Genomic DNA, 26,930 nt, shown 5'->3' with positions numbered 1-26,930 from the left:
TGTCGTTTTCTCCCCTGAATTATACCACAATTATCACTAGAAGTGAATTATACTTCTAGGCCCTGCCCAATGAGTGGGCTGGGACCTTGACTTTTGAAACTTCAATCCTGCCCAACTCAAAAATTAAAAGAAAAAGTCTAAAAAACTCGGTCTAAACCTAAAAATAACAAGTCATCCCAATGATGAACCCTAATTCATTTCATTATGTACTTCAACATTTTAATGGATGGTTGTGGCATAGATTGGGTTATTGAATTTTTTAAAAATATTTTATTTAAATTCTTGAATTGCATTTATAATTCAAGAGTTTAGGGTTTAGTGCCAATAAAAATTAGATTGGGTTATTGATTAGACATCGGAAGGGTTTTTTACCGATGCCTTTTTATGTTTTGGATGAACGCTTTTTCATACGTGCAAAATCTACTTACTTTTTATAATTTTCTTAATGAAATAGCTTTTTCTGATAATAAGAATCCAACTTTGACCACTGACCAGTCAAAAATTTTAACATCAATTTTGTAATTTTAGCGACAATATAACCAAAGCGGATTGTCATGTACACATTTCTTGAAACGGAGGAACCAAAAGAAATCGAAAGTGCGTGAAAGCAACCAAGTTCTAAAGTTTTCATTCTGAAATTTCTTTTTCGTTTCTAGTTTTGGAACAAAATATGCATGAGACTTAAAAGGACCCTTTCGATGCATGCAAATAACATTCGACCATCCCCATGATAATGCCATTGCCATGAGGAGATACATTTTAACAAGCTCTCATTCCCCTTTCGCATTGAAGCACACGTACAAGTTACAACCACAATGAATTATTTGCCTCCGGCGGTAAGCATCTTGTAACTCACTAATTTGTGACTGCTAATTAAATTCTAATCTTCTTTTTTCTAAGTTTATGACAAATTGATTGGTATTTGACAGACCTCGCTGATCACATTCCTATGGAGTGGAGGAGAATCCATTCTGCTGGTTCCCATGGCTACAAGAGTTATCGACGTAAAGCTACTGATTTCAGAAGTGCTTCACATCCCCGTCCCAATAGATAGGCAAGAGCTGTCATGGGAAAGGCAGTGCCTGAAAGATGAACTGACTCTGCAAGACTATCACATTCCCCCTACTGCTTTCCTTGTTATCTATAAGAAAATTGAAGTTGAGATCTACTTGGAGTTCGATGGCGTTCGTTATGTGTACCTAGTCTTCGATGGTATTACCGTGGGTGAGTTGAAAGCGAAACTTCAGACAGAACAAGGCGTTGACATTGAACATAAGGTACTCTGGATGGTGGATAATAGTTATCTTGATGATCATGCTCAACTCTTGGTTGCCGGAGTTGTTGAAGGAACTAAGTTATTTCTCATTGAGGATAAAAAACGTATGTGAGATGGTATGGAAATATAACTCAGCGTTTCAATGGGACTTGGTTTGCTGCAAAATCTTTTTAATTCACTACTACCGTGGGCTATTTTTACTTGGATAATTTTATTCTTAATTTTAATTCATTCTCTTTTGTTTATTCTAAATTCTCATATCCTAATAATAAAAACTGAGCTTTTCACAAATAGACTCATTCTAACATGATATATTATACAAAAATTCTCACAGAGCCCTGTTTGGAAAGAAAACCCAAAAACTAGTCGCTTGTCATTCTTAATTGATTCTTAGTGTGTTAAATTTTTTGAAGAAACATTAAAAAGTGACAAGCAGCTAGTTTTGGATTTTTCTAAATGAGCTTATTTGTAAAAACATAAATTCAAAAATACCAACAACAAAAAGAAAAACTGAAGGGAAAAATGACAAAGAAAGTGAGGCGCGAAAGCATTGGGTGAAAATGTAGCACATTACACACGCACAAAATTCAGCTTGGACTTACTTCAGGCCGGGTGGGGGCTGTTGAATATATAAAGACAGGTTAATTAGTTTGAATCTTAAAGGAAAGGCCCGATTATTTACATTGGGTTGGTTCTGGGCTTCAGGCCTGGTTTTCAGACTCCATGAGGGCTTGGAATTCAAGTCCAATCTTTTTGTGTAACTATTAATAAATAAAAATATATAAAATGAACAAAATGAAACAATATATAAAAAATATGGATTTGAATCAGAATTAAAAAATATTTTTCAAATAATTCATAATGTTCATGAAACTTCCTGAAATTCATAGAGGCCCTTGCGAGAAAAGTTTGATTAGAATTTAAGGGGAAAACTCCAGTTTTCTCAAATCTATAACCAGTTATGTACACAATAAAATTAAGATATAGGCTCTCTGACCTTCTGATGTATTCAGGATAAATTTTTTTTTGGGTTACGTACTTGCATCTCAAATATTCATGATCTACGTTCTTATAACAATATGGTTCATCCGACCGGTCAAGCTTAAGATTATGTTGATGCTATTACTTCAAGTGGCTTTACGTTTGTGTAGAGTTTAGGGTTTTCAAAATCTGTTGTGATGCAAATGCCGTCTTAGCTCAGCCGGTAGAGCGCACGGCTTTTAACCGTGTGGTCGTGGGTTCGATTCCCACAGACGGCGACTTTTTTCTTTAGTTGTTGAAACAAAATAAAAATCTATATCTATTTCTTTATTTGTTGAAACAATAAAAATCTATATCATTTCTTTATTTGTTGAAACAATAAAAATCACTCATATCATTAAACCAAATAATTGATAAGTTACACGTAAAGTAATTGACATTAAACTTAACTTGACATCAATCGTATTCATGTTGACATGGTCCTATTCTTATGCTTATGTTTAGATTAATAAAGTCTAAATTTAAATTGTTCTTTATGGCATTGGCTGCATTTTCACATAGAAGATGCGTGACAATAATTAAGTTGGGTTGACTTCATGTTTAGTCTAAAGTTTTGGAACAAAATATGCATGAATTAAAAACATGCAAATCACATTCAAGGCAAACCCCATGCTAATGCCTTGAGGAGATACATTTAACAAGCTGAATCTCCTTCGCAATGAAGCATGCATTCAACTGAGAGAACTGACTAGCAGCACAATGGATCCCAATGCTAATTTGCCTCCTTTTGTGGTAAGCATTTTTTCGTAAATCGTTAATTTGCGACTGCTAATTAAGTTGTAATCTTTGTCCAAGGTTATAATCATATGCTTTGCACATTTTCACATATTAATAACAAAATGATTGATATTTGATAGATGACGCCGATCCATGTCGTATGCAGAGGTGTGGTATACCCTGTACTACCAATTCCCAGCACTACAAGAATTATCGACCTCAAACAGCTGATTTGGCAATTGTTTCAAGTCCCAATCCTACCGGAGAGGCAAGAGCTCTCCTGCGGGCAGTTACTGAGGGATGAATTGACTCTGCAAGACTATGGTATTCCCCCTAATGCTGCCATTCATGTCCTTGTAAAAAGTCATGTCAGGATCTGCTTGAGCTCTCAGGGCCCTTATTATGACTACGTGGTACACGAGGGTACTACCATGGGGGACTTGAAGGCCAGACTTCACGCAGATCATGGAGTTGTCATCGAAAATAAGGTACTCCGAATGAATACTACTGATCATGATGATCGTACTCAACTGTGGGCTGTTGGAGCTGTGGAAGGAACTGAGTTATATCTCGATGATTCAAGGCCTCGAGGACGAGGGCGGCCTAGGAGGGGGGGATGATATGGAGAAATGCTTCACCATTTCAATGGGACTTGGTTAACTTTGGGTTGCTCTGCAAAATCTTATGGCTTCACTTCACTAGTAGTACTATATTATATAACTAGCTTATAAAGCATGAACTATATTTTAGTTTAGACAAAAATAAATTTGGTAGATTATGATTTAGCTTAATAATGACCTTGTTCAGGTGAAAAAAAATCTCAGTTCTTAAATTCGTATCTTTTTGTTATTGATCTTACTGCATAAACCAACAGAAATTTTCATAGTTTATTTGGACATTTTATTCTCAAAGTTAGTGGATTTATTCAACATGGTGAAAAAAGAGAACAATCAATACTTTTCCTATTCAAATCTTATCCACCAGCCAACATTCACATTTAGGCAGCAAGACAACCTTGGATGCACTCCATTTTTTAAAACCAAGTCCTATTGGATCTCCATTTGGTGCAAAAGTATATGCAGGGTATGCAAAGAAATGATGTGTTCGCTTTGCATTGCTAATCAAATTTGATTCCATCAAACTGTATAAAAAAGATTGAAAGTGGCTGGTTTGAATCTTATAGAAGTCTTTTACATCATGTCTTGTCAGTGATAATATTATTAGATAGCCAATCAAGACCTTCATAGAGTCCTTGTCCAGAGGTGGCAGAAGTACTTTGGATGTACCTGCACAAGATAATTTCATCAAAATCAATTAAACATGCCATGGCAAACACAGAATCAATAAATGATCAGCTTGCAACAGGCTCAATCTCTCAATTTGCTTTGTTTTTTTAGATTTTGTTTTTAGTTTCAATAGCAGGTTCTTCTGCATTCTTGTTATAGCTCACAGAGGCCTGGCCTCACTGTGATGTTCACACTACAACAGGAAAAGGAATCGATTTGAATGAAATATCTACAAAGCATATTCAAGAAGATTAAACCATATGCATACCAGTAACGTAGACCGAGCAAGTGTAAGGCAAGTTTATCGGCAATCTCAGAAGCACACATAGCATTTGGAAGGTCTTGCTTATTAGCAAGTACCAGGAGTGTTGCATTGCTAAGTTCACTCTGCAAAAAGGGACAGCAAGTGAAGGTTTTTATTTCCTTTTCTTTCAGGTACAGCTGTAATGTCACAGAAATGCAATAATTCTGCAAGCGTAGATCTAGTTGAGAGCTCCTTTTCATAAATTTAAGAACAGGTAACTTATTCCTCACGGGCAAACCTCACTAACCTCGCTTAAAATGTGATGAAGCTCGCTTCGAGCTTCTGCGATTCTCTCTCTATCATTGCTGTCCACAACAAATATAAGGCCTTGAGTATTCTGAAAGTAATGTCTCCATAAAGGCCTTATCTGGTTAGCAGCAAGGAGAAGATGAACACAATAGATAGTGATCACAATACCAAACTCATTATCATTTCCTTGGTAAATATTTTAAGCATATTTGAACCAAAATAATTTCCAACTATATCCAGAAATCAATAAAATCAGTTTTTCTTTACACAGACAAATATAAAAGAGATCAAGCTTGGTACCTTATCTTGCCCTCCAACATCCCAAACAGTGAAGGTAATATTTTTGTACTCTATTGTCTCCACATTGAAGCCTGCTCCATGAAAGTGAAGGGTATATCATATAACCAGTGTAAATTGATCGATTGGACTAGTTCGAAACAAATGTTGATGAAAATGAGAGAAGGAATGAGATCTGTGGTGTGAGTAAGTATTCAGAACACACATTTTTTAGAACTGCTTTCTAATTGATGAATGATCAAAATCTATAGATGCTACTTCAAGGAAGGGTTTCTGGGAAAATACCAATTGTGGGTATGGTTGTGACAATTTCTCCTAGTTTTAGCTTGTAGAGGATTGTTGTCTTTCCTGAAGCATCAAGACCCACCATTAGAATCCTCACTCCATTCTTTGGAAAGAACCTCTTTGCAAGCCTAGAAATGGCTCCACCCATGCCACCAAAAAAAAATGATCAAAAAATTTATTAGGAGTGAAACAAGATTTAGAGCCTGGGAATATGAATACTTCACCAACTAGAGAATATATCAATGGTTTCAATCAGTTTTTATACAGAGAACGAGATGTCTTGAGTTGAAAGCAAAACCCAGATGGGACAATATTATAGGTGGCTTATGCAAAAGGTGAAAAGAATAAATTCTATTTTAAAAGGGAAGAAAAATTGATTATTTTTTTGTTTGCAATAGGAATTGTTGCCATCATAAGGGAACATTCATACAACATCAGTGGGCATGGCCAATATTCTGTTGGCTGGTTTCATGGAACTCACAAAGAATATATATTTGAAACTTTTGAAAAGCTATGTACTCATTTGTGTCTGCATCTAATTAAAAAAAAACAAAGTTCCTTCTCAACAAGCACCACAAATATGCTCCTTCTAGGAGAAATTCTCTGCCAGATCAGTTTCTGATTAATAAATCCTACCTAAGATATCTTTTAATCCAGAAATTAGAGTGAAATGCTATGGTTCTTAATTTTTTATTTTTCAGAAGAAATTCGCGGAATCATGCACCTTTTTTTCATAGTTATGACGAAAAAATTGCAGTAGTCTATTAAAAGAAATTCAACTTTAATAGTAATTTTTTTTTCCTTCTCATTGATGATCAATCGCTTTTTTGGTAGCCAGTCTAAACAATTTAGAAGCAATTCCACTATCAGAAAGTTAGATACAAATCATCAAATGGCTTTAGGTTGATGTCATCATTTGGACATAGCAACAGTATGCTCAAGTAAAAGCAACAACCCAGAAAGAAAGCCTCCGTATCATCTTAAGCCCTCATTTATATAATAAAAGTACATCCTCAACCTTAAGTCGTGCCGCAATTGTTGCCACTCTGACAAAATTACAGTAATGAACAAATGTTCAGTTTGAAATACATGTCAGAATTACAAACTATACAAGCACTACACAGCAATCTAAACTGTGTTCACTTTTCAGAGCCAGACTGGAAAATGAAGACTGCTGTTAAAACTCCCACCAATGCTGTAACAGCCAAGGCAGCTGTAGGGAGGGGACTTGTGAGCCCAAAATTCTGCACAATCAAAATGAAAACTTATCATTAATTGTAGTTGTTGAGAATGATATTCCCTTAGAAAAAAGACACTTTTATGAATGTAAGGAAATCCTTTGTGACTATGATGTTATTCTGTTTTCATGGCTGCTTCCAATTCAAAGTAGTACAAGGAAAGGAACACAAGGAACAATCTCATAGAAATCTCGATCTCTTTGAGAATTATGTGGCAAAATGAAAGTTGTCTTTGTCTATTTGTACATAAGGTGACTTTATATGAAGTACAACATTCCAAGGGATGGAACAGGGAGTGCTTATTCAGGTAAGATTAAGTTTTCAAATCATCTAAAAGATATAATGAGCAGGTGACATGAGAGCCTCCCTGCTCCAAAATTTCCTAGACTGAAGAAAAGCTGGCGTCTGGGAATTTAACTAAAAAAATCTTTGAAACTGTAATGCATTAAACAGTTGGCGGCAACAAAGATCCGCATAAGCAATGCCATACCCCAACCAAAAGAGTTGAAATAGTTCATCAGAAGCTAGCTTTAGATCTGAAGGCATCTCCTTAAAAGCAAGGAGATAACAAAAGCTTAAAGACAAGGAAGAAGAAGCTCACTCTGTGAGGGACCACAATTTCAATGGATAGTCATTGTAACCCTAAGACTTGGTGTATGTAGGAAGAACCAGCTCAAAGTGACAAGATTTCAACTGAGTTCGGCTCCAAGTCTCTCAAGTATTAGAAATGAACTCACAAATAATCTATAGATCCTACTTCTAATTTCTTATTTGAGGTCTGGTAAGTCTTCCTACAGAATTAAATCAACACTTAAAGCAACATCAAGGATAAATTTTCAATATCTTTGATGCACTTGGTAAATCATCTTTGGTTTAAGCCGGTTGTTCAGTGTATGGAAACCAACACTACTTCCCATAAATATGAATGCAATTGAAAGTAAAAAGGCAATCTTGGGTGGGATGTAAAAATCCTATAGCATGTGTTCATACCTCCAGAAGTCCCTTTCCCGTCGCTACCTCAACACTAATAGCCACAGCAAAGCCAACCATGGCAAGCCGGCCAAGCCATACATCCAAACCACCTTCCTTCGTGCTTTGCTCACACCTTACAGAAAGTGGCATTGATTTGCATACTGCCTTCCTTTGATGATATACAGTTCTAATGACTGAAAACAAATTCAAACATCAGCTCTTATCCCACAAAATAGAGCAAAACAGTGAAATGAAACCTAACACTTTAGAAGATGAGTGATCAAGGTGAGTAAGAAGTTAATGTGCCATTTATGCTCTTATGCATACAAGAACTTGCAAACTAGAAGCTTCTGTAAAAAATTTATAGAGGGATTTTGCAGTCCTAATATCAACATACTTTCTTTCCACTAAATAATAATTACACACAACGCTTCTTTAAATGTTCATAAAACCCAATTGAGCTGCATTACCCTCATTCCAGAAATGAAATAAATTTTAAAGAAAACAACTTTTCCCATAGTTTTTGAAATCTTGCTACCCATGATAGTACAGGCTATGGTGGATTGCTAAACAGAAAGTCAAGGCAATTAGCAGAGAAGATAAAAGCTGTAAAGTCAAAGGCTTACTGAGTGGAGAACCAGTAGCAAAGGCAGTCCCAATTCTAGGGGAATTGAAAAGGGGAAGCCGAGCAGGACTTGCTGCTGCTGAGCTAATACCACTTGCATCTGTTGCATATTTTAGACTTGCTCAAACATATTACATATGGAAATTTCAATATTACAATATTCAATTACAGAGAGAGAGAGGGTACCTCTGATGGAAAGGGAGAGAGAGGCAGAGATTTGAGCTACAGCCATTTTTCAGAGAGAGAGCTACAATTTTGGAGAGAGCAAAGGGGGAAGTGGTAGTTGAAGGAAACCAAACCATACAAATTTTGGGAGGGTAAGAGGACACGTGTCACCCTGGGACATTACAATTACAAAGCTTTGGATAGAGTTTTGTGCCTGTCAACCTTTTATTTTCTTTCCCTTTTTCTTCTTCTGAAATTCCCTATACTCAAAACAATAGTATCTATTTTTTTTTATATAAAAAATTATAGGATATTTGGAGATATAATATTTTAGACTGCACTATGTGGTGGATGGCAGCTCTGATTTTATTTTCTTTAATCAAACAATCCACACATGAGGAAATCAGGAGGAGTTTAACTGAAAATTATGTTTTGACAAGTCAGAATTATAAAACAGAGCAACCAAGTTGTAATTTAAGCAATTAAGAGCAATTACTATCCAATGTGGCCAATCCGCTCCTCTAATACCACTCCTATAAAAAAAAGAAGATGAATATTGAATGGAATTAAAAAGATGAAAAATGCAATAAGTATTTTTATATGAAAAATTATTAATAGCTGATTGGAGAGGTTTTGCAGGGACGAAGAGGATCGAGTAGGGCCAAACTTTTTCAAGTTTCCGATAATAATATTTCATCAGCGGAACAAACCCAACAAGAAACATTACTTCCACTCCCATTTCAACTACTTCCACATATCTGTAAATAGTTTTCAAATTCCATGCAACTTGCCAAACATTACATAACAAAGAAGCTCTGCAGTTTACACTGATCCAAACCCAGTACTCTCATCGTCTTCTTCTTCTCTTCAACCCTACCTAGCTCCAATGGCTTCCCTCTCAATTGGGGTCCGCTTGCCTCCATCCCACCACCATTTGAAGAAACGCTCACTGCCCTTTCTTTCTCAGACCCAAAGCTTATCTCCTTCTCAGCCTTGCTTTGGCTCATATTTGCGTGGAATTCGAGGCTCAAGATTGCCGGGGAGTGGTATACTGGCCAGAGCTGAAGACAAAGCTAGAGGTTCGAATTCTTCTTCTTCGTCGGCTCAGCAGCAGCAAGTTCAGCCCAGCTCTGAGAAAGAGTTTCAGGTTCTTCTTTGACAAAAGCTTCCTTTTTTAACAGTACCCAGTTGTTAGTTGTACAAGTTTTCATATCTGATTGATTAAATTTTGCGAAGTTGGGTCCAAAATTCAATATACTCGGCTAAATTTGTGAAATTTAGTAACTTTGATTAAATTGTTGAGATTTGGAGTCTCCTTTAGCGATAAAGTTTTATTAATGCCTTGACATTAGTATTAGAAATGTATCAGTTGCCCCTGCACATAATTTTATTTATTAGTTCATGGGAATGGAATTACCTAATAGATAATCTATTAGTTGCTGGTTTCCATAGTGAACTAAATTCTCTGAACCTTTCAAACGACTCTATCAAATAAAGTTTTTATGTTTCAATTAGTGTAGGCATCTTGCCATTGTTTGTTGCTGGTATTCACAATTTATGGATCACCTTTAGCATATTATCAGGATTTGTCCCCAAGTTCTGGATCATGTGATCCTTTATGTTCATTGGACGAAACGAGCTCACATGATTTTGAGGCCAATTACCGGCCAAAGACTGATTTGCTGAAAGCTATTGCAGTACTTGCAGCAGCTGCAACAGGGGCAGTAGCAATTAACCATTCCTGGGTTGCTGCCAATCAGGTACATCCTTATTTTGCAGCCTGATCCTTTTTTTTTTGTGCCTTTCCCATGATTCCTTAAGTTATTTTTCTGTAGAAAATTGCACACCTTTAAAAAGGATGTTTTATTTCAACATTAAGTTGATATGACCAACTCGTGATACAGGATGTTGCCATGGCATTGCTGTTTGGAATAGGATATGTGGGCATCATCTTTGAAGAATCTCTGGCCTTCAACAAAAGTGGAGTAGGTTTGTTAATGGCTGTGAGCTTGTGGGTGGTGAGAAGTATTGGGGTAAGATTTATATTTTGCCACCTGGTTTTGCAATATCTTGTACACAGTTTCTCCTAGAATTAATTTTGATATTCTGTAGGCTCCTTCAACTGATATAGCTGTTTCAGAGTTACAACATGCATCTGCTGAAGTCAGTGAAATAGTATTTTTCTTGCTTGGTGCAATGACAATTGTAGAGATCGTTGATTCTCATCAAGGATTTAAGCTGGTTACTGACAATATAACCACTCGAAAGCCAAGGACGCTCCTTTGGGTGGTGAGTTCTTTGCTTCTGCTGTCATGTTGATGTATGTTAATCCTTTCTACTGAGCATTTGGTATGTTCGACTTATTCTATCAGACTAATGCTTGACTCTGCAGGTGGGTATTGTGACTTTTTGCCTTAGTTCGGTTCTTGACAACCTGACATCTACCATTGTCATGGTTTCTTTACTGAGAAAACTAGTTCCTTCCTCCGAATTTCGCAAGTATGTTCTGACCATCTACTATCTATCTCTTCTATGTGAGGTTCTTTTCGAAGATTGCCTGATATTGGTTTCAGCAGATATCAGCCAATGTAATGTTACTTGTGTATGTGAGGCAACTGTGCTTTTTTCTTTTAATAGTTTCAACTTTTAAAAGTTACTCTTTCTTGTTAATGTCTTGGAATAGTTCTAGGTAAGAATGTGCAACTGTGTTTCAAGGTCATATTAAGGTGAATGTATCTGTTGAGATTCTTGTCTGAAATTTTTCATTGAATGAAGACATTGTTTCTCCGGTTTCTCAAGAAACAAAAGGGAAGATGAGATCTTGCATATTACTAGTTGGGAAACAGTTGCAACATTTCTATGTCAGTTGGGAAACTACCCCATATATTGCCCTGCCTGCAATATTGCCACTTATTATTATTCTAGCCCGGGAATATTATCATCCTCCTCATTCTAAAAATGATCAGTTGTCTGTTGCATCTTTAACACCTTGTGGATAACCACTTGAGAAATCGTATGTCTTCTAAGTGAGGCTTATACCTCTTTGTGCAAGCGTCACTTATGAAATCAATTAGAAATTTGATAATCACTACTACAACTGTGTTTGTTCCAGATTATTTTATAAAGATTCTCTTTAAACAGCAACTTGACATGCACGTTGAGATTGAATTTTTGGTACTCATTCCTGGATACCCTTTAATGGCATTGATCGATTTTCATATTTTTTCTTAGAAATGGCATCTCTTAAGCACTAGTTTAGCATGTTCATATCTTTTTTTTTTGTCATAATTTTTAGCATGTTCATAGTTCATACCTCAATGGGTCATTTATGAAGTTGTATTGATGCAATAATGGACCCCAAATTGATGCATGATTTTTCACTTCGTTTACAGAATTGTATTTTGTTGTCAGGATTTTAGGAGCTGTTGTTGTCATAGCAGCAAATGCTGGTGGTGCATGGACTCCTATTGGTGATGTTACCACTACTATGCTGTGGATACATGGTCAGATATCCACATTGGAAACAATGAAGGTCTTTTTCCTCATTCTGAGAAGCTTATTCATATATCAAATTTCTTCTCTTATTTATTTATGAGTACTGCTATTTGTACCACATTTACTGACCACCTCTCTAATACAGGAGGGTCCCACATACATTAGTGGGGCCCACTTCTATTAGAGAGGTGGTCAGCAAAGTGGTCAATAAATGTGGTACAAATAGTATTATTCTTTATTGATTTCATTTATTTTCACCTTGTCGCATTATCTATTGCTAGGGATTTATGCTTGATGCCGGTTATGTATTGTCTAATATAAAAGTGGAGATTGTACACAAGCAATCATGGAATTGTCTAGGAACTTGGTTTTTGCTGCATATTAGTTCTATGCTGAACTTGGAAGTTTGAACTGCAAGTTAGTTACAACAAGATGATAGCTCTATTGGTTTTTGGATTTGGCTTACCAAATGTTGAGGATGACAATACATAATTGATTTTTTTATTATAGTGTTATAAAATTTTGTGGACCTGATTGATTTAGCAGTTATGTAATCAATTAGAGTGGATATAAGCATAACCCCTGTTTTATGTGGCAAACCACTTGAAATTGACAATTCCATTTAGAGTTTCTGGTCCTATGTGCCAAGTTTTTTGTTCAGATATCTGTTATTTTGTCTACATAAAAATATCATCCTTAAAGAATTATTTTATCAATATTCTGACATAAAATGAACACATTTTCTTGCTTACAGACCTTGTTTATACCTTCAGCCGTTTCTCTTGCTGTTCCGCTGGCACTCATGTCCCTGACTAGGTACTTCTTTTGTGTTGTCAGACCAAAGACGGGGAACTGAGATATGAAAGTTAATAACTTAGAATTACTTAATGGATAATAGAGGAATGATGTGAGTTTTTCTTCCATTCAGTGAAGTAAGTGGGAAAGCGCCGGACACGTCCAATGTTATGGCATCTGAACAGATGGCTCCTCGGGGAAAGCTTGTTTTCTCTGTAGGCATTGGAGCTTTGGTTTTTGTTCCAGTGTTCAAGGCCCTAACTGGTTTGCCTCCTTACATGGGTATTCTGCTGGGACTTGGAGTCCTTTGGGTTCTGACTGATGCTATACATTATGGTGAATCAGAAAGACAAAAGTTAAAGGTACCACAGGCTTTGTCACGAATTGACACTCAAGGAGCACTTTTCTTCCTTGGCATCCTGTTGTCTGTTAGCAGGTGAATAGACAAATACTGTAGTCAACTTCTTTTTCGTGCAATTGCATCATATAATTAAGCAGTCAAGAAGTTTCAAGTCAATCATATATATTGCATGGCTTGGCTTTTTATGTACAGAATATGCAAAGGTTGTCCCCTGCTTCTTTTAAAAAGTGGCTTCATGAGTTTCACTTTCTGAACTTAACTTTCTTCTATTCTAGCCTGGAGGCAGCGGGAATTCTTCGGGAGTTAGCAAATTTTCTGGATGCTCACATCCCCAATGTTGAACTGATTGCAAGTTCAATAGGAGTTGTATCGGCAATTATAGACAATGTTCCACTGGTTGCTGCAACTATGGGGATGTACGATCTAACTTCCTTTCCAAAGGATTCTGAGTTTTGGCAACTGATTGCGTATTGTGCTGGTACTGGTGGATCCATGCTAGTTATTGGTTCTGCAGCTGGAGTTGCTTTTATGGGGATGGAAAAGGTGGACTTCTTTTGGTACTTGCGGAAGGTATTAATCAACTGGTGTAGAATATCGTCTTCGAAAACATATTTGAAGTTTCATTTCCCTATTTGGTGTTGGTAAAAAAAAATCATTGTCTGCTGTGCAGGTGAGCGGTTTTGCTTTTGCCGGTTATGCTGCCGGTATTGCTGCCTATTTAGCAGTTCAAAACCTCCACATCTCCCTACCAACAACTGTAGCTCAGGTTCCTTTCCTTTCTGGTTCTTGAGTCGAGGCTTCCACGTAAGTTTTATTTTTGGTCAGATACTTCCACATGAGTTTTTATCCACATTAGATTACTAAAGATTGTGCATGGTGAATGGGCCGTAGAACGATGATTCTCTCTCACATACACCATAAGGAAATAATATTCATGTTATGGAGAAAATTTTCAGTGTTCTGATGAGTTCAACGAGCAATGAAAAAGTGCTTTTCACCCGATACCTATTATGCGTAGGAACAACCTTTTCATCCGATACCTACTATGCATAGGAACAATTTGGTATTAATTTTTGGCATCAATCTAAACTTTCCAATGGAAATTTCTACAGTCAAACACTGAAATTATTAATTGCTAGAAATTTAAACGATAGAAATCCAAATTCTGTCATTTAATTCCCTCATCCAAAACAGAAGCTGTCATTTAATTCCCTCATCCTGCAGGAAGGACTGCATTCTCTCAAAGCTGCCATGAAAGCAATTTGTAATAATTACTTTTTGCAACTGCAAAGCAAATTAAAAGCATTGCAAGGAATTTGGCACGCAATATCAACATTGTGATTCATCAAAACATGAGAAAATTGAAATTTGGGGGCAATAATAACTCAATAAAGTACATCCATAGGCATCGCAAACTGATTTATTCTTCATTCTCACCCTAAATCTACCAGAAACCCAAAGGATTTTCAAAATCGGGCAGGCAAGATAAAGCCATGCCCCCTTTAAAAGAGATAAAAGCATAAGGATACAAAAAGGCACAGATTAATATAATGCAACACTACAACTTGAGGAAAACAAACTCTTCAATGGCTGGAACATCTCCAATCCTTTTCAAAGCTGGCTTGCTGGGTTGGTCATCCACCCCAATTGCCATCACAGCCTGCTTTCTTGGCGCAATCCTTCCAACGCTCATGAAACTGACATTCACATTTTCCTCTCCTAAAATGCTTCCAACTGTTCCAATCATACCCGGCTGATCAACCTGTCTGCAGAGTATTATGCTACCTTCCAAACTCACATCAACTTCGAATGATCCAACCTTCGTCAAGTGAGGAACCCCATCCTTAACCCGACCCTCCACCGTAATATCTCCACTCTCTGATATGGCACTGGCAAATTTGGATTCCACGTTGGCAATCTGAACTTGGATTGAATCGAGTGGGCTCTCGGGTGAACCATCGAGAACGGTTCGCTCTTCTGTTATTCTTAGTCCTCTCTGTTTAGCAGTGAAATCAGCATTGACCAGGTTCACGAAAACGTCGGAAATGGGCTCAATGAGACCCTTAGTAATCATGGCTCGAAGCAGCCTAGTGTCAAGGTCATCAGGAGCCCTAGCTGAGGCATATGAAACTTTGACAGTTTTCACACCACTGCCTCCAGCCACTAGTTGGACTGCCAGTCTCCCAAGTTTCTCAGCAAGTACAACATATGGCTTCAGTTCTGTCAACACCTGCAATCAAGAATGCCAAAAGAAATTGTAAATCGCTGCAACAGCTTGAAAATATTTACATAATTTGTAAGAATAGAACCCACACCCCTTCTTTACCAAACACTACCACATTACAAAGATTTTAGATTTGGAAACTGAAACTCGAAAATTTCAAAAACTCGACTACTCAGAGACTTCTTAGAACCCTGATATGACTGCATAAAACAAACAACTATAAAGTTTTATAACATCTACAAACAAGCCAGTAAGAACGAAAGATACAAGTATATATTGGGCAATTGTAATCATACCTCAGCAGGAACCATTGGTGCATTGACTGCAGTGGCAGCAAGCTCCCCTTTCAAGGCTCCAACGACAGCTTCAGCAATTTCAACGGCCACACCTTCCTGCACATAAATTCCAAAGATCATAAGATACCCAGGTGAGGAGAAAAATTAGGCATTAAGAGACAGATGCAAAACAACAAAACCCACCTGTGCCTCCATGGTACTGGCACCAAGGTGAGGAGTTGCAGTAACTCTCTCATGCAACACCAACGTGTTGCCTTGTGGTGGTGGCTCCACAGTGAACACATCAAGAGCAGCCTAGAGATCAAAAAACAAAAACAAAAACAGAACAAAACATTAAATTTCCTGCTAAGTATTAAAATGCTTATGAATATTGAATATGAAAAGGGTAAGAACCAACCTGAGCAACAATTCCACCGTCGAGTGCCCTGACGAGTGCATCTTCGTCAATAACTCCCCCACGCGCAACGTTCACGATTCTAACTCCCTTCTTCATCTTCGCAAAAGTCTCGTCGTTGAGAACCTTTGAAGTGGCGGGAGTGAGAGGCATGTGCAAGGATATGAAATCAGCAGATGCCAAAGCCTCATCAAAGCTCACAAGTTCCACACCAATGGCGCGAGCACGATCCGCGGGTGCATATGGGTCGTGCGCAATCACATGCATGCCGAGCCCCTTGGCACGCCGAGCCACTTCAGATCCAACTTTCCCAAATCCCATCACAGCCAAGGTCTTCCCAACAAGAGAAACACCAACATACTTGTTCCGCTGCCACTTCCCTGACAACGCACCAAAATTGAATAAAAAATGTTCGACGAAATGCCCCAACGAACATTTCTTAAAACAGAGAAAAGATTACAGTAATAGAATCACTCACCGGCTTTCACAGACGCGTCAGCCTGAGCGACGTTGCGAGCCATGGCGGTCAAGAGAGCAATCCCGTGCTCGGCGGCGGCGACGGTGTTGGCCGTGGGCGCATTCACCACCAAGCATCCAAACTCAGTCGCCGCCCCCAGATCCACGTTGTCGATGCCGACGCCGGCCCTTCCGACGACCTTCAACCTGCCGCCGGAAGACTCGAACACCTCGCGGCTGACCTTGGTCCCGCTCCGCACGATCAACGCGTCGCAAAGCGAGATCTTGGTGCAGAGCTCTTCGGGGCTGAGGTTGTAGGAGCAGTCGACATTGGCGAATTCCTTGAGAGGTCGAGGCCAGCCTCGCCGAGCTTCTCGGCGACTAGAACGGTGGGCTTGGCGTCGAGCCGGGCAGCGGAGAGCACCACCACGAGCCGCGGTGCGGCCCGGCGGCGCGAGGAGAGAGAGACGGGGAAAACGGAGGACAGATTAGGCTTGGAGGAGAGAGAGAGGGAGGGGTTTCGGAGAAATGGGGTGCGTAGGGCGTGGGGTGCTGACGTGGCCATTGTGTTGGTGACGCTGGCGTTGATTATAGCGGTGGAGAGTGGGTGTGTGGGTGTGTTGGTGGGTTTTGAATATATAGTTGGGTGGGGTGGGTGGGTTTGGTGAGAAGGAAAGTGGGGAGAGAGATTGTGTGAGGTCAGCCCTCAGACTCAGGTAGAAATGTTGGAGACAGGCGGGAGTTTCACGCGCTGGTCTTGCGGGGGAGGGAAAATAGGGAAAAGGTGGGAGGAGCGAGAGTGGAGGAGAGAGAGAGAGAGTGTGTGTTTTGGGGTTCTGGACTTTTCTCCAATAAGTTTAGTTTTTGGTAAAACACCAACCCCCAAGCCACATCACTATTTCCTGTTCTTTCCTTTTCTTGCCTTTTATCCAATAACTGCTTTTCTTTATATTTGGTAGAAATAAAAATCATTCAGAATTTCCGTTGATAAAACTTAAAATACTCAATAGGGTACATTAAAATAATTTAATAATTAAAATTAAATTCAATGACGCTAATTGTCATTTTTTTGAGTTTGTTTATAGAAATTAAATTGTGTAGAGGTTAATCTATATCATCTTGGAATTCCATTATTTAGTTGAAAATTCAAATTAAATTTTATGTTTATCTTATAGGTTAACAATAGATTTGATTAAACAAACTAGCTATTGATACATTGTATATTCTTTTCAATGTTAAAAAAGAATTCAAGTTCAAATCGCCCGTTACTAGCCCTTGATACATGTACCTACCAACTTTTGATATATGGTATGTTTTTCTTAACGTTAAAGAAGATTCCAAATTCAAATCTCTCGTTACTGAAAAAGGAAAACAAAAAACCTATAGATTGGTAAATGCAAGTTGTCTTACACACTATTTTGACAATACCCACCTTGGCCACATCTATCCCCTCTCCCACGCATAGCAAATGATATTTCCCCTTCTTCCTCTCATCGAGCTCAGTGGCTCGGGGTTGGTTGGTACTTGGCAGAGATGGAAAGCGAAATAATAATTAAATTAAATAAATTAAAAATCTAGGATATGCTATCAGATCCAGCATGAGATCTCATCAAGTATCAAAGACAGAGTGCGTGGGCGGGGACCACGTGCCATATATTTAAGTGATTTTATGTTTTTGGGGGTTGGTGTTAGAATAAAAATTCGTTTTCGCTTCGATTAAAAGAAATCATTGAACGGCTCCCTTGTCTAATTAGACTGTTATGAACTTTTGTTAATACTTTTGTATTTTGTTCTGCAGATGAAAAAAGCAAGTTGAAGTCAGGTACCTTTAAAGCTTTGGGAAGGTGGCTGCTGCATTGCATTTTGTGTCTTAATAAAGTGGCAAAAGTAAAATAGCTTTAGGAATTTAAAAGGTGATAAGATAGTTACAAATTACTTCACTCATAACAGCTCACAGGAAATTGAAAAACATAAGAGGATCTATAAAGTCATTGTATTCGGTACTGTAAGAAGATTATATGAGATCCATAAAGTCATTGTATCCAGTATTGTAAGAAGATTATATGAGAGATAAAACTCTACTAATTTGGGAGTTGGAGATCAGAAACACCTAAAACACCTTCAAATAAAAAGCAAATCTCACTCAACTTTTATCAGGACACATGGTCACAATGTTTTCTAAACATTCCTAAACTCAACGCACGAATTGATAGTGGATCCACAAAATCAACAATTCCACCCCTCAACACGGACTGATGGAGATCCACCTCATTAATCCCAAAACTTCAAGGCCCCCACAATATAGACGAAAAGGATAGATCTACAAAGATAAAGACCCGAGAACAACAAACCTTGCAAAACACAAGGGAGACAAAAATCTAGCACGAAATCATCTAGGAAGAAAAGCCATCCACAATTACTGGGGAAATAACCCGATTTATTCATATGATGGGATAATTCTACAAGGAAGAAATCAAGAAAAGCATAATGAGTCATAAAAACGCTTATAAGCATGTGTGTGCTTTTTAATATAATGTCACGAATTCATTTATATTTAAAACCATTTTCTATGTAGACTTAATGAATGGGATCCAACTTCAAAGTCAAAGACAATGACCTTACTTATGAAGTTATCATCATTTTGCAGTTCACTTGATAAATGGGATGAAAGTGACGATGAGAATGTTGTTAATTCAATGAGTAAACAGCGGAGAGGCTATAATAAGGAGTTTAAAGTGAGGAGACTATTTGAGGAGATTAATCTTACCATCAACAAATGTAAAGAAATCAAGAGACTTAAATATTTTAAATGTTTTGATGGTGAAATCGGTCCCCTCAAATAACCTCCTCACTTTAAACTCCTCATTGTAACCTCTCCCGAGTAAACAAAGTGCAGTGTAATCAAACAAAGATAGGACCCATCAACAAAGATCTAATGGTTTAGTATCAGGCCTCGTAGGCTCAGCGGACCAAAAGCCCAAAAGCTACATTCAACCCACTAGCATACAGAGTCCACAATAGTGTAGTCTAGTAATACACCGACGGTCGTCGAACTTAAGACCTGCTGACATTATAGTTGTAGCACACAGCCAACAAGTTAAAGGAGACCGACAAACAAACAAACACAACGAAATTTGAGTGTTTACTTTTAAAGGGCGGGATGAGCATCGGCTTCTGATGATACAAAGTGTTTGATGTAAGCATCAGCCAACATTTGACCCAATTGAACCTGGGCCTTGGTGGTCAGGTGCATATGATCATCTTTGAGCTCCAATCCCTTTGCATCCACGCAAACCACATTTGGAACCTTCATTCCCAATTGGGCCTCCCTCACTTTCTCTATGTACTTTGCATCCCCAGACCCAATAGCCACCTGTAAACAAATATTTTTAAAGATCAAACTCTGCAAATGCAAAAATAATAATAATAACTGTTAATGACCTACCATAAAAACTCTTTTTGCACAATTCATAATTTAAAATTAGGGACATTTTGGAAAAAGCAAAAGGAAAGAGAAAAATTTTAAAAGAAGCAAAAATGGACAAAATGCCTTATTTATTGTTAGATTTCTAAGAATTCAATACATTTGTATTTTGATTTGAAAGTTAAGTGATTTTTTCTTTTTGAAAAACTTTGCTTTTTCCAAAAGTGAAAATTTTTTTATGTCTAAAACCTAAAAACCTTTAAAGGTACTATAAATTAATTTAATCTATAATTACGAAGAGGGGAATTCGAGTTTCAGTGTAAATAACCGACTCACCGTCCTGATTAACTGGTCTAATACACACGTTCTGTTCATATAATAATATCCAAATAATAATAATTTTAAGTGCCAGTATTCATTGAAAAATGAATTTGGCAAAATATTATCAAAGTTTCAAACCATGCCTCCAAAATCATCAGCATTTTACAATAACTGACTACCCAAAATGGACATCAAATAAGTAAAGAACTCCTAACCTGGATAATAGGAAGCGAAGGCAAGCCAAGATCCTCGCGCACATTCTCAATGAGCTCCACCATGTTCCCGTGGTATGCATCAGCATCATGCTGCGTCGACGTGTCACTCTCCCCTTGGTACCACAACAATCCTTTGATCTCACCCCCGCCCTTCACGCTCTCTCTCGCCCTCTTCACCATACTCTCGTACAAGTGCTCCCCACGCGCCCACTCCTTGATCGCCGTCCCGCCCACCGCGCACGGCACGAGCCCCACCACCCCCACGCGCTCCCTCATGGCGTTCGCGAACGCCATCCCCGGCCCCACGCCGCATACCTTCGTGGCATCGATGTCGGCGTGAAGCGGCTCGAGCGCGGGCTCCCACCGGAGATGCGCGCTGAGGCGGTGGATGGATGGATGGGGGCCGCACTCGTTCGGAACGACGCGGTCCCAATGTTGGTGGTGATGGTGGTCTCTGAAAACGCCGCCGCGGCCGGCCATGTTGCTCTGGCCCGATAAGATGAAGATCTGTTTGGGTTGGAGCGATTGAGATTCCATCTTGGGTGGGTGGGCGTGGGTGTTTGGTTGCGGGGATACGGGGTTGGTTTTTTATCTTGTTTGGTTTAATTGGGGTACGAGCATCGCTGATTAAAGGACTGGGAGACCCGGTGTCAGTGGGCCCAGTGTCGCGTAAAGACCCCGCGAGCGAGACGGCGTCGTTTCCGCCTCCCATTGTTGGCGAGTTCTTCCTCCCTCGCTGCAAGTAGCAATATTGGGAAGACAAACAACATAAAATCATCATCAGAATCAGAAGAAGAAGAAAAATCCTCCATATCTCAATTGTTTTTTGGGAAAATCGTATGGTGAAATGGAGAGGGTTTAACTTATTTATAAAATTGATTTTGAAAAATAATATTGATTTAGTGGCAAAATGAATCAGACTGAAATTGACAAATTACCATCACTCACTCTCTCTCTCTCTCTCTCTCTATGGAAAATCAGAGCATGGCCTTGCCTATGCAGTTCACAATGGTTGGCAACATCAGAATCATACAGAATTAGAAACAACATACGTAAGGGTGATTTCTATGCACACCCAAAAAAAGCCTCTGGACACCCATAAATTCCCAGAATTGCCTTTGGAGCCAAGTCTCCAGAGATAGCTTCAAAATAGGATCGATTTAAAGGGCAGGATGGGAATTAGATTTTGATGAACTAAAATGCTGGAGTTGAGCATCAGCCAACATTTGACCCAACTGGACCTGAGCCTTGGCGATCAGATGTAGACGATCATCTTCGAGCTCCAATCCCTTTGCATCCACGCACACAACGTTTGGGAGCTCCATTCCTAACTGGACCCCCCTCACTTTCTCCATGTGCCCCTCGTCATTCCCATACCCAATACCCACCTGTCAAAAACCATCACAGAAATTAGTAAATACCTAAAATGCCCAGCGATTCCGTGGCTGGGGGGTTGTTTGGTTGCGGGGATAGAGACTTCTTCTTTTTCCCGTTCTTGTTCTTTGCCTTGAATGAGGTACCGGCGTCGCTGATTACGCATGAGTCGTATCCGGTGCCCGTGGGCCCAACGGCAGCGAGGGGCCTCCGATTGCGACGGCGTTGTTTCCGGGCACTTCTCCTGTTGGCGTCGTGACAAGCTTTTAAGAGTGTCACGTGTGCGATCACCGCCTTCGTAACGTTTGCGTGCCAGACATCATCAGAATCGGAGTCGATCATAAGCATTTGCAACGATTTTCGACGATCCATGGAGTTCAAAAGAAAATGGGATTTGAGTTGAGCAGAGAGAGAGGGGATAATAATCTCGTCTATAAATTGATTTTGGAAAATATCACTTAAGTTTTGCTTTTTGGTGGGAAAAGACGATTGAAATTTTTCTTTTTTAAATTTTTTTGGTGGGAAAAATATACGGTTGAATTGAAATGTTCGCTTTTTTGGTGGGAAATTTGATTTTGTGGCGCAAAAATTAAACCTGGGTTGGGCTGGTCTAAGTGAAAGTTTATAGACTACAATTATTGGGCTTTAGCTCATATTTTTCCCAAATGCGACTCATCCAAAATAATTCGGTAGGTTTTTTTAAGCGATATTGGAAGAGAGGAATTGGAACATATGACCTTACGGGTAGGGATAACTGCACTTAACAGAGCAATTTTCTCTTGTTAGACAAATGCATGTTGCTAAATTATGAAACTTAGTCCATACATTGATGAAAGAGTCAATTAACACGTCGTTCAGATTCACGTCATAGAAACATAAGCCGACAAAAGAACATAATTGTAATTGCCCTCCATGCCAATCGCCACCAACACAATCTTATTACAATTCATATATCAATTCTTACTAATCCGCAAAACATACATACAATACAACGGCTTTCTCCCATAAAATTATTACTAAGCTATATCGACATTTATGCTTTTTATGCAACATTCAAGTCAACAAAACAAGAAAAAGAAAATGCTTTAACACAACAAGGCAACTTTAGTGGGACCTCAATACATCATTAGTTTGAAGGAGTGGAAGGAGGACTAGTACTTTTCTCTAGGACTTGGAGGGCTTCTTTCATGGTCGGTCTCTTTTGCGGAGCAAAACTAGCACAATTAAACCCTAATTTCAAACAAGCCAGCAAGGCATCTTCCCTGCCCCCCACCTCAGTCCTAATCGCCACGTCAACCATGATTAAAGCCCGAATTTTCTCTTCAGTCAACGAACCGGGGGTCCATTGTGCCACTAATTCTCGTTCCGAAAGTATCCTTCCTGTGAGAAGCTCAAGCAAGACTAAACCAAAAGAGTACACATCCCACTTAGGGTTTGGCTTCAAGTTCTTTAGGCACTCTGGCGCTTGATAAGGCGACGATGCACCCCCGGAGGATGACATAGCGGCGGCAGGGCTGCCACCAATTGGGAGCACATCATGCATTCCTTCTCGAGTGGCGGTTGATTTTAGGCTTCCAAAGTAACCCCTGGAAGAACCGCTAGCTTTGTGACTACCCATGTTTCCTAATACCAGCTTATCAAGGCCAAAATCACTAATTATGGGCTCCATATCAGAATTCAAAAGAATGTTGCTTGGTTTGATATTCCCATGCACATGTTTCTTCTCATGGATGTAAGCCAGCCCCCTAGCAACCCCTCTTGCTATCCTCAGCCGAGTTTCAAGAGGTAGATGACATGGTGACGACCCTGCTCTTCCTACAAAATTCCAAACATATTTGAGATAGATGACACTAATGTAACAGATGTACGAGGCAGTACATTCCTAAACATTTATATCCCAAAGTACGAGCACGAATGCAACCCTGGACCACAGGTACGAGAAATTTTTCAGTGTGACCGTAAGAGATGCGATTAATGGTTTCGTTAAAGTTAACTACTATGTTTATTAAGAATCAAACAAAGCAAATAATGCAAAACGAGTAGGCCCAAGTTTGTTTTAACTTTTTCCAAGCAAGCACCGCTATATCCTGCAGAGGCAGAGAACTTGTCAACTCAACCGATTCGGCGCAGGGATTCTCTGAGCTCCAATTCAATAGTTTTCGACTATTTGGGCCAGAAAAAAGATTTCCATGTACCTTTTATCATGGTTCACGGGCAGTTATGAATCTTCTCACTAATTTGGCACTTGTGAATCATTAACAGATGACAGAGTGTGCGGTAATCAAAGAAATAAAACTAATGTCATGGGCTGATACAAAGCTTTTATTTTAATCAAAGGTCAGGTGATAAAGCTGGAGAATGGGCCATTGGGTTTACAAAACAGATTATCAAATTTATGAAAAAAAACAGACTGCAAAACAGGACCTCTGAATTCCAGACACCCAAGAAATAAATAAAGAAAGAATTATGACAATGCATTTATAAAGAAACAAAATTGTTTTTAAATAAACAAATAAAGTTGGTGGGTTAATTTTTAATTAAATCTGGAAGACAACTTGCATGCTGGAAGTACCAAAAAAAATACTGCTATAATAATTGGTAGTTCACAATTCCATATAAAACTGTGTGAAACTAAACTTGTTCAAAAGAATAATAATTGGTGTAAAAAAAATTAGATGGAAGTATGATTCTAGTTAGTTCTAATTAAAAAAACAAGGATGAGAAACAGCGCAATGTAGCACAAAACACATAATTTCACTAACGTAAGCCAAAAAACAGAGAGAGAGAGAGGGAGCTTACTGTTGGTGGTGCTTGCAAGGCTGCCATTGGAGACATAGTCATAGATCACGAGCTTCTCATCGTCCCCCAGTAAAACCCACGAACCCTGACCAAATTGGGGTGTTTGAGCTTGGCAATGGCCCTCACTTGGCTCTCAAAATCTCTCATCATCACCACCCCACTCTCTCCAATTCTCCTCACAGCAAGCTCAGTCTTGTCTTCAAGCACGGCCTTGTACACAATGCTTGGGCCACTGGCTCCCAATACATAAGCTGATGCTTTGAGCAATGTCTCAAGCTCAAGCTCTGCTCGATCCCCATCTATGGTCACCAAGACACCGCCTTTCTGAGACTGCTCCCCCTTTTTACTCTGCGCACCACCACCCACTTGCCCATTTTTGTCATCTTGGTCACTGTCTGAGCTTGTTGATGTCTCTTCCCCTTTGATTGTCATGCATGACCATGCAACAGATTTTACTGCATTTCGGGCAAAAGTATTAGATACAGATTACAGAATATAAATATCAAGAGAAATTACATGGAAAATTTTGAAAGAAATGAACTAAATTGCAAACCTTTCTGATCTATGTCTTCTTTTGAGAAGATTTCTGGTTTCTTTTCTAGCTCTGTGGCACTGCTGCTTGTTGTGTTGAGAAGTTTTCTCTTCCTGACTTGGTAGACATAGAGAATGACCAATCCAAGGATGGCTATTCCGGCCAAGTCTCCGACAGCAATGGCGGCGATGGTGCTGGGTTTGAGGCCACTCTGTGGCTGGTTCTGAGTACCATTTGGTCCACCAGGTGTGCTTGATACTGGGGTTGTGTCAAATGTTCTTGGAATGGCTGCAATGGCTGGAGAAGAAGAAGAAGTGTTGGGTGGTGTGGAGAGAGTAGAAGGAATTGGACAAAGGCTCTTCAATGGCTTGCCACAAAGTTCACTGTTTCCTGCAAACTGCTCTGTTTTCTGGTTGAGCAGAGCTTGTGAGTCTGGAATTGGTCCACTCAAATTGTTGAAGGAGAGATCAATGGTTGAGTTCTCTGAAACCCTCTTTACAAAATCAACTGGTATTTTTCCTGAGATTTTGTTGTAGGAGAGGTTCAAATAGCGCAAGTTGTCTCCACCAAAATCCAGAGGCAGAGTCCCATTGAGCAGATTTGAAGACAGATCTAAAACCTCAACTGAATTGAACCCAGTTGGAAGATTACCAGAAAAGTAATTACTTCTCAGAGAGACAACCGTGAGGTTTTGCAAAGTAGTGAGATTTTCAGGGACTTTGCCAGCCAAAGCATTATCAGAAACATTGAGAAACTGGAGGCTTTTGAGACCTGAAACCAACTCATCAGGCAAGTCACCAGAGATGACATTGTTAGAGAGAGAAAGCACCTGAAGCTCTGAGGCATTGAAGAGGGTCAAAGGCAGGGACCCATTGAAGAAATTGTTGGAAAGATCAAGGCTGTGAAGGTGTTCGATCGAACCCAATTCTGATGCAATCGAACCCAGAAGCTGGCTGTTGGGGAGGACCAAGCTGGTGACTCTGAACATGTCTGGTGTTCCTGGGTTTCCCATTTGTGTACATGTCACTCCATTCCAAGAGCATGGCGTTTCATCATTGTAGTTCCAGCTTTCAAGGACAGAGAGAGGGTCGCTGAGGATTGAGTATTTGAAAGAAAGCAAGAGAACCCCATCTGAGTTTAGAGCCAAAGTTGAGCTAAGTAGCAGAACAAAAATGGAAGTGACCCTCCAACAGAAATGGAGTTTTTGGGCGCTGGAGCTCATGATTGCTTGAACTTGTTGCTGAGGCTGAGCATGTTGGGATTTACAAGTTCATGGTAGAAAAAGAGTCTCTGTCTGTGCCTCTGAGAGAGAGAGAGAGAGAGAGAGATGGTGACCAACTACAGTTTGTTGTTTTGGTCACCAAACCAAATCTAAAGCTGAAGCAAACTTGGTTTAAGTTTTGCTAAAAGGAACTAGGAAGAGATCAAAAAGGCAAAGTTTTGGCATTATGAATAACAAAGTTGGTGTGAATTCAGTGGAGAGGGAGGGAGGGAGGGGGGGAGAGAGCAAAAGGGATGGTGTAAAATATTTGCAGTTGATGAAAATGAATGGAACTTAACCCAACAAGGGAATGACAATAAAATTATGGCTCTGGTAGGTACTGGCTATCTTCTGCAAACTCTCAGTAAGACTTTATGTAAACTCTGGTGTTTCTTTGGACATAATTGGAAATGGAAAAGCTGTGAGGAATCTTGTTTCTGATATTGGACATAGGACAACCAAGTGAGTTGGAGCCCATAACGTGTTCTTCAGAGAAGGGGTTAAAATCTGCCGTCCTGTTTGAGGCTT

At 39.3% G+C, this 26,930-nt stretch overlaps 7 protein-coding genes, 1 long non-coding RNA gene and 1 other non-coding gene across 11 annotated transcripts; 4 read left to right on the top strand and 5 right to left on the bottom strand.

Moving 5' to 3' along the window:
• Window positions 1-727: 727 nt before the first annotated feature.
• On the top strand, window positions 728-1,567 carry LOC148916218 (uncharacterized). The gene is made up of 2 exons (XR_016128222.1): window positions 728-836; window positions 930-1,567. It is a non-coding gene; the product is annotated as an uncharacterized LOC148916218 (long non-coding RNA).
• Window positions 1,568-2,462: 895 nt separating this feature from the next.
• On the top strand, window positions 2,463-2,535 carry TRNAK-UUU (transfer RNA lysine (anticodon UUU)). Its single transcript has one exon. It is a non-coding gene; the product is annotated as a tRNA-Lys (tRNA).
• A 382-nt stretch (window positions 2,536-2,917) lies between these two features.
• LOC148916217 (uncharacterized) lies at window positions 2,918-3,975 on the top strand. Its single transcript, XM_089055161.1, has 2 exons — window positions 2,918-3,049; window positions 3,175-3,975. The coding sequence occupies exons 1-2, from the start codon at window positions 3,017-3,019 to the stop codon at window positions 3,652-3,654; spliced, it is 513 nt and encodes a 170-aa protein (XP_088911287.1). The 5' UTR covers window positions 2,918-3,016; the 3' UTR covers window positions 3,655-3,975.
• Window positions 3,976-4,111: 136 nt separating this feature from the next.
• Window positions 4,112-6,279, bottom strand: ARFB1A (ADP-ribosylation factor B1A). 2 transcript variants are annotated; one of them, XM_016795059.2, is made up of 5 exons: window positions 5,456-6,279; window positions 5,174-5,244; window positions 4,872-4,991; window positions 4,589-4,707; window positions 4,112-4,320 (listed from the first exon to the last, which is right to left on the bottom strand). In XM_016795059.2, the coding sequence occupies exons 1-5, from the start codon at window positions 5,601-5,603 to the stop codon at window positions 4,230-4,232; spliced, it is 549 nt and encodes a 182-aa protein (XP_016650545.1). In that variant the 5' UTR covers window positions 5,604-6,279; the 3' UTR covers window positions 4,112-4,229. The 2 variants fall into 2 exon arrangements, with proteins under 2 accessions (XP_016650545.1, XP_016650546.1); XM_016795060.2 differs by having other exon boundaries at window positions 4,872-4,961.
• A 151-nt stretch (window positions 6,280-6,430) lies between these two features.
• SEP1 (stress enhanced protein 1) lies at window positions 6,431-8,636 on the bottom strand. Its single transcript, XM_016795161.2, has 4 exons — window positions 8,477-8,636; window positions 8,292-8,390; window positions 7,684-7,859; window positions 6,431-6,699 (listed from the first exon to the last, which is right to left on the bottom strand). Exons 1-4 carry the CDS (start codon window positions 8,520-8,522, stop codon window positions 6,595-6,597), a joined length of 426 nt encoding a protein of 141 aa, XP_016650647.2. The 5' UTR covers window positions 8,523-8,636; the 3' UTR covers window positions 6,431-6,594.
• A 457-nt stretch (window positions 8,637-9,093) lies between these two features.
• LOC103335143 (sodium/proton antiporter 1) lies at window positions 9,094-18,561 on the top strand. 2 transcript variants are annotated; one of them, XM_008238145.2, is made up of 11 exons: window positions 9,094-9,602; window positions 10,039-10,215; window positions 10,360-10,488; window positions 10,568-10,744; window positions 10,848-10,954; window positions 11,867-11,987; window positions 12,705-12,766; window positions 12,879-13,181; window positions 13,382-13,676; window positions 13,777-13,910; window positions 18,275-18,561. In XM_008238145.2, exons 1-10 carry the CDS (start codon window positions 9,342-9,344, stop codon window positions 13,894-13,896), a joined length of 1,752 nt encoding a protein of 583 aa, XP_008236367.2. In that variant the 5' UTR covers window positions 9,094-9,341; the 3' UTR covers window positions 13,897-13,910; window positions 18,275-18,561. The 2 variants fall into 2 exon arrangements, with proteins under 2 accessions (XP_008236367.2, XP_016650818.2); XM_016795332.2 differs by lacking the exon at window positions 18,275-18,561 and having other exon boundaries at window positions 9,524-9,602; window positions 10,154-10,215; window positions 13,777-14,110.
• EDA9 (D-3-phosphoglycerate dehydrogenase) lies at window positions 14,448-17,132 on the bottom strand. The gene is given in 6 exon segments (XM_089054578.1): window positions 14,448-15,336; window positions 15,627-15,722; window positions 15,810-15,920; window positions 16,024-16,400; window positions 16,499-16,825; window positions 16,828-17,132. Coding segments are annotated over 6 exon segments (1,797 nt in total). The 5' UTR covers window positions 17,042-17,132; the 3' UTR covers window positions 14,448-14,664.
• An 836-nt stretch (window positions 18,562-19,397) lies between the features above and the next one.
• Window positions 19,398-21,062, bottom strand: LOC103335144 (carbohydrate esterase, putative (DUF303)). The gene is made up of 2 exons (XM_089054580.1): window positions 20,437-21,062; window positions 19,398-19,849 (listed from the first exon to the last, which is right to left on the bottom strand). The coding sequence occupies exons 1-2, from the start codon at window positions 20,971-20,973 to the stop codon at window positions 19,625-19,627; spliced, it is 762 nt and encodes a 253-aa protein (XP_088910706.1). The 5' UTR covers window positions 20,974-21,062; the 3' UTR covers window positions 19,398-19,624.
• A 1,669-nt stretch (window positions 21,063-22,731) lies between these two features.
• On the bottom strand, window positions 22,732-26,923 carry LOC103335145 (receptor protein kinase-like protein At4g34220). Its single transcript, XM_008238149.2, is given in 4 exon segments — window positions 22,732-23,625; window positions 24,610-24,675; window positions 24,678-25,064; window positions 25,163-26,923. Coding segments are annotated over 4 exon segments (2,343 nt in total). The 5' UTR covers window positions 26,364-26,923; the 3' UTR covers window positions 22,732-22,936.
• Window positions 26,924-26,930: the final 7 nt, after the last annotated feature.

This window comes from Prunus mume, linkage group LG6, assembly GCF_029339155.1.
Source record: "Prunus mume cultivar Tortuosa linkage group LG6, ASM2933915v1, whole genome shotgun sequence".
Classification (NCBI taxonomy): domain Eukaryota; kingdom Viridiplantae; phylum Streptophyta; class Magnoliopsida; order Rosales; family Rosaceae; genus Prunus; species Prunus mume.
The sequence above is the reverse complement of the archived record's forward strand: the minus strand, read 5'-3'. Positions and strand labels throughout refer to the sequence as shown.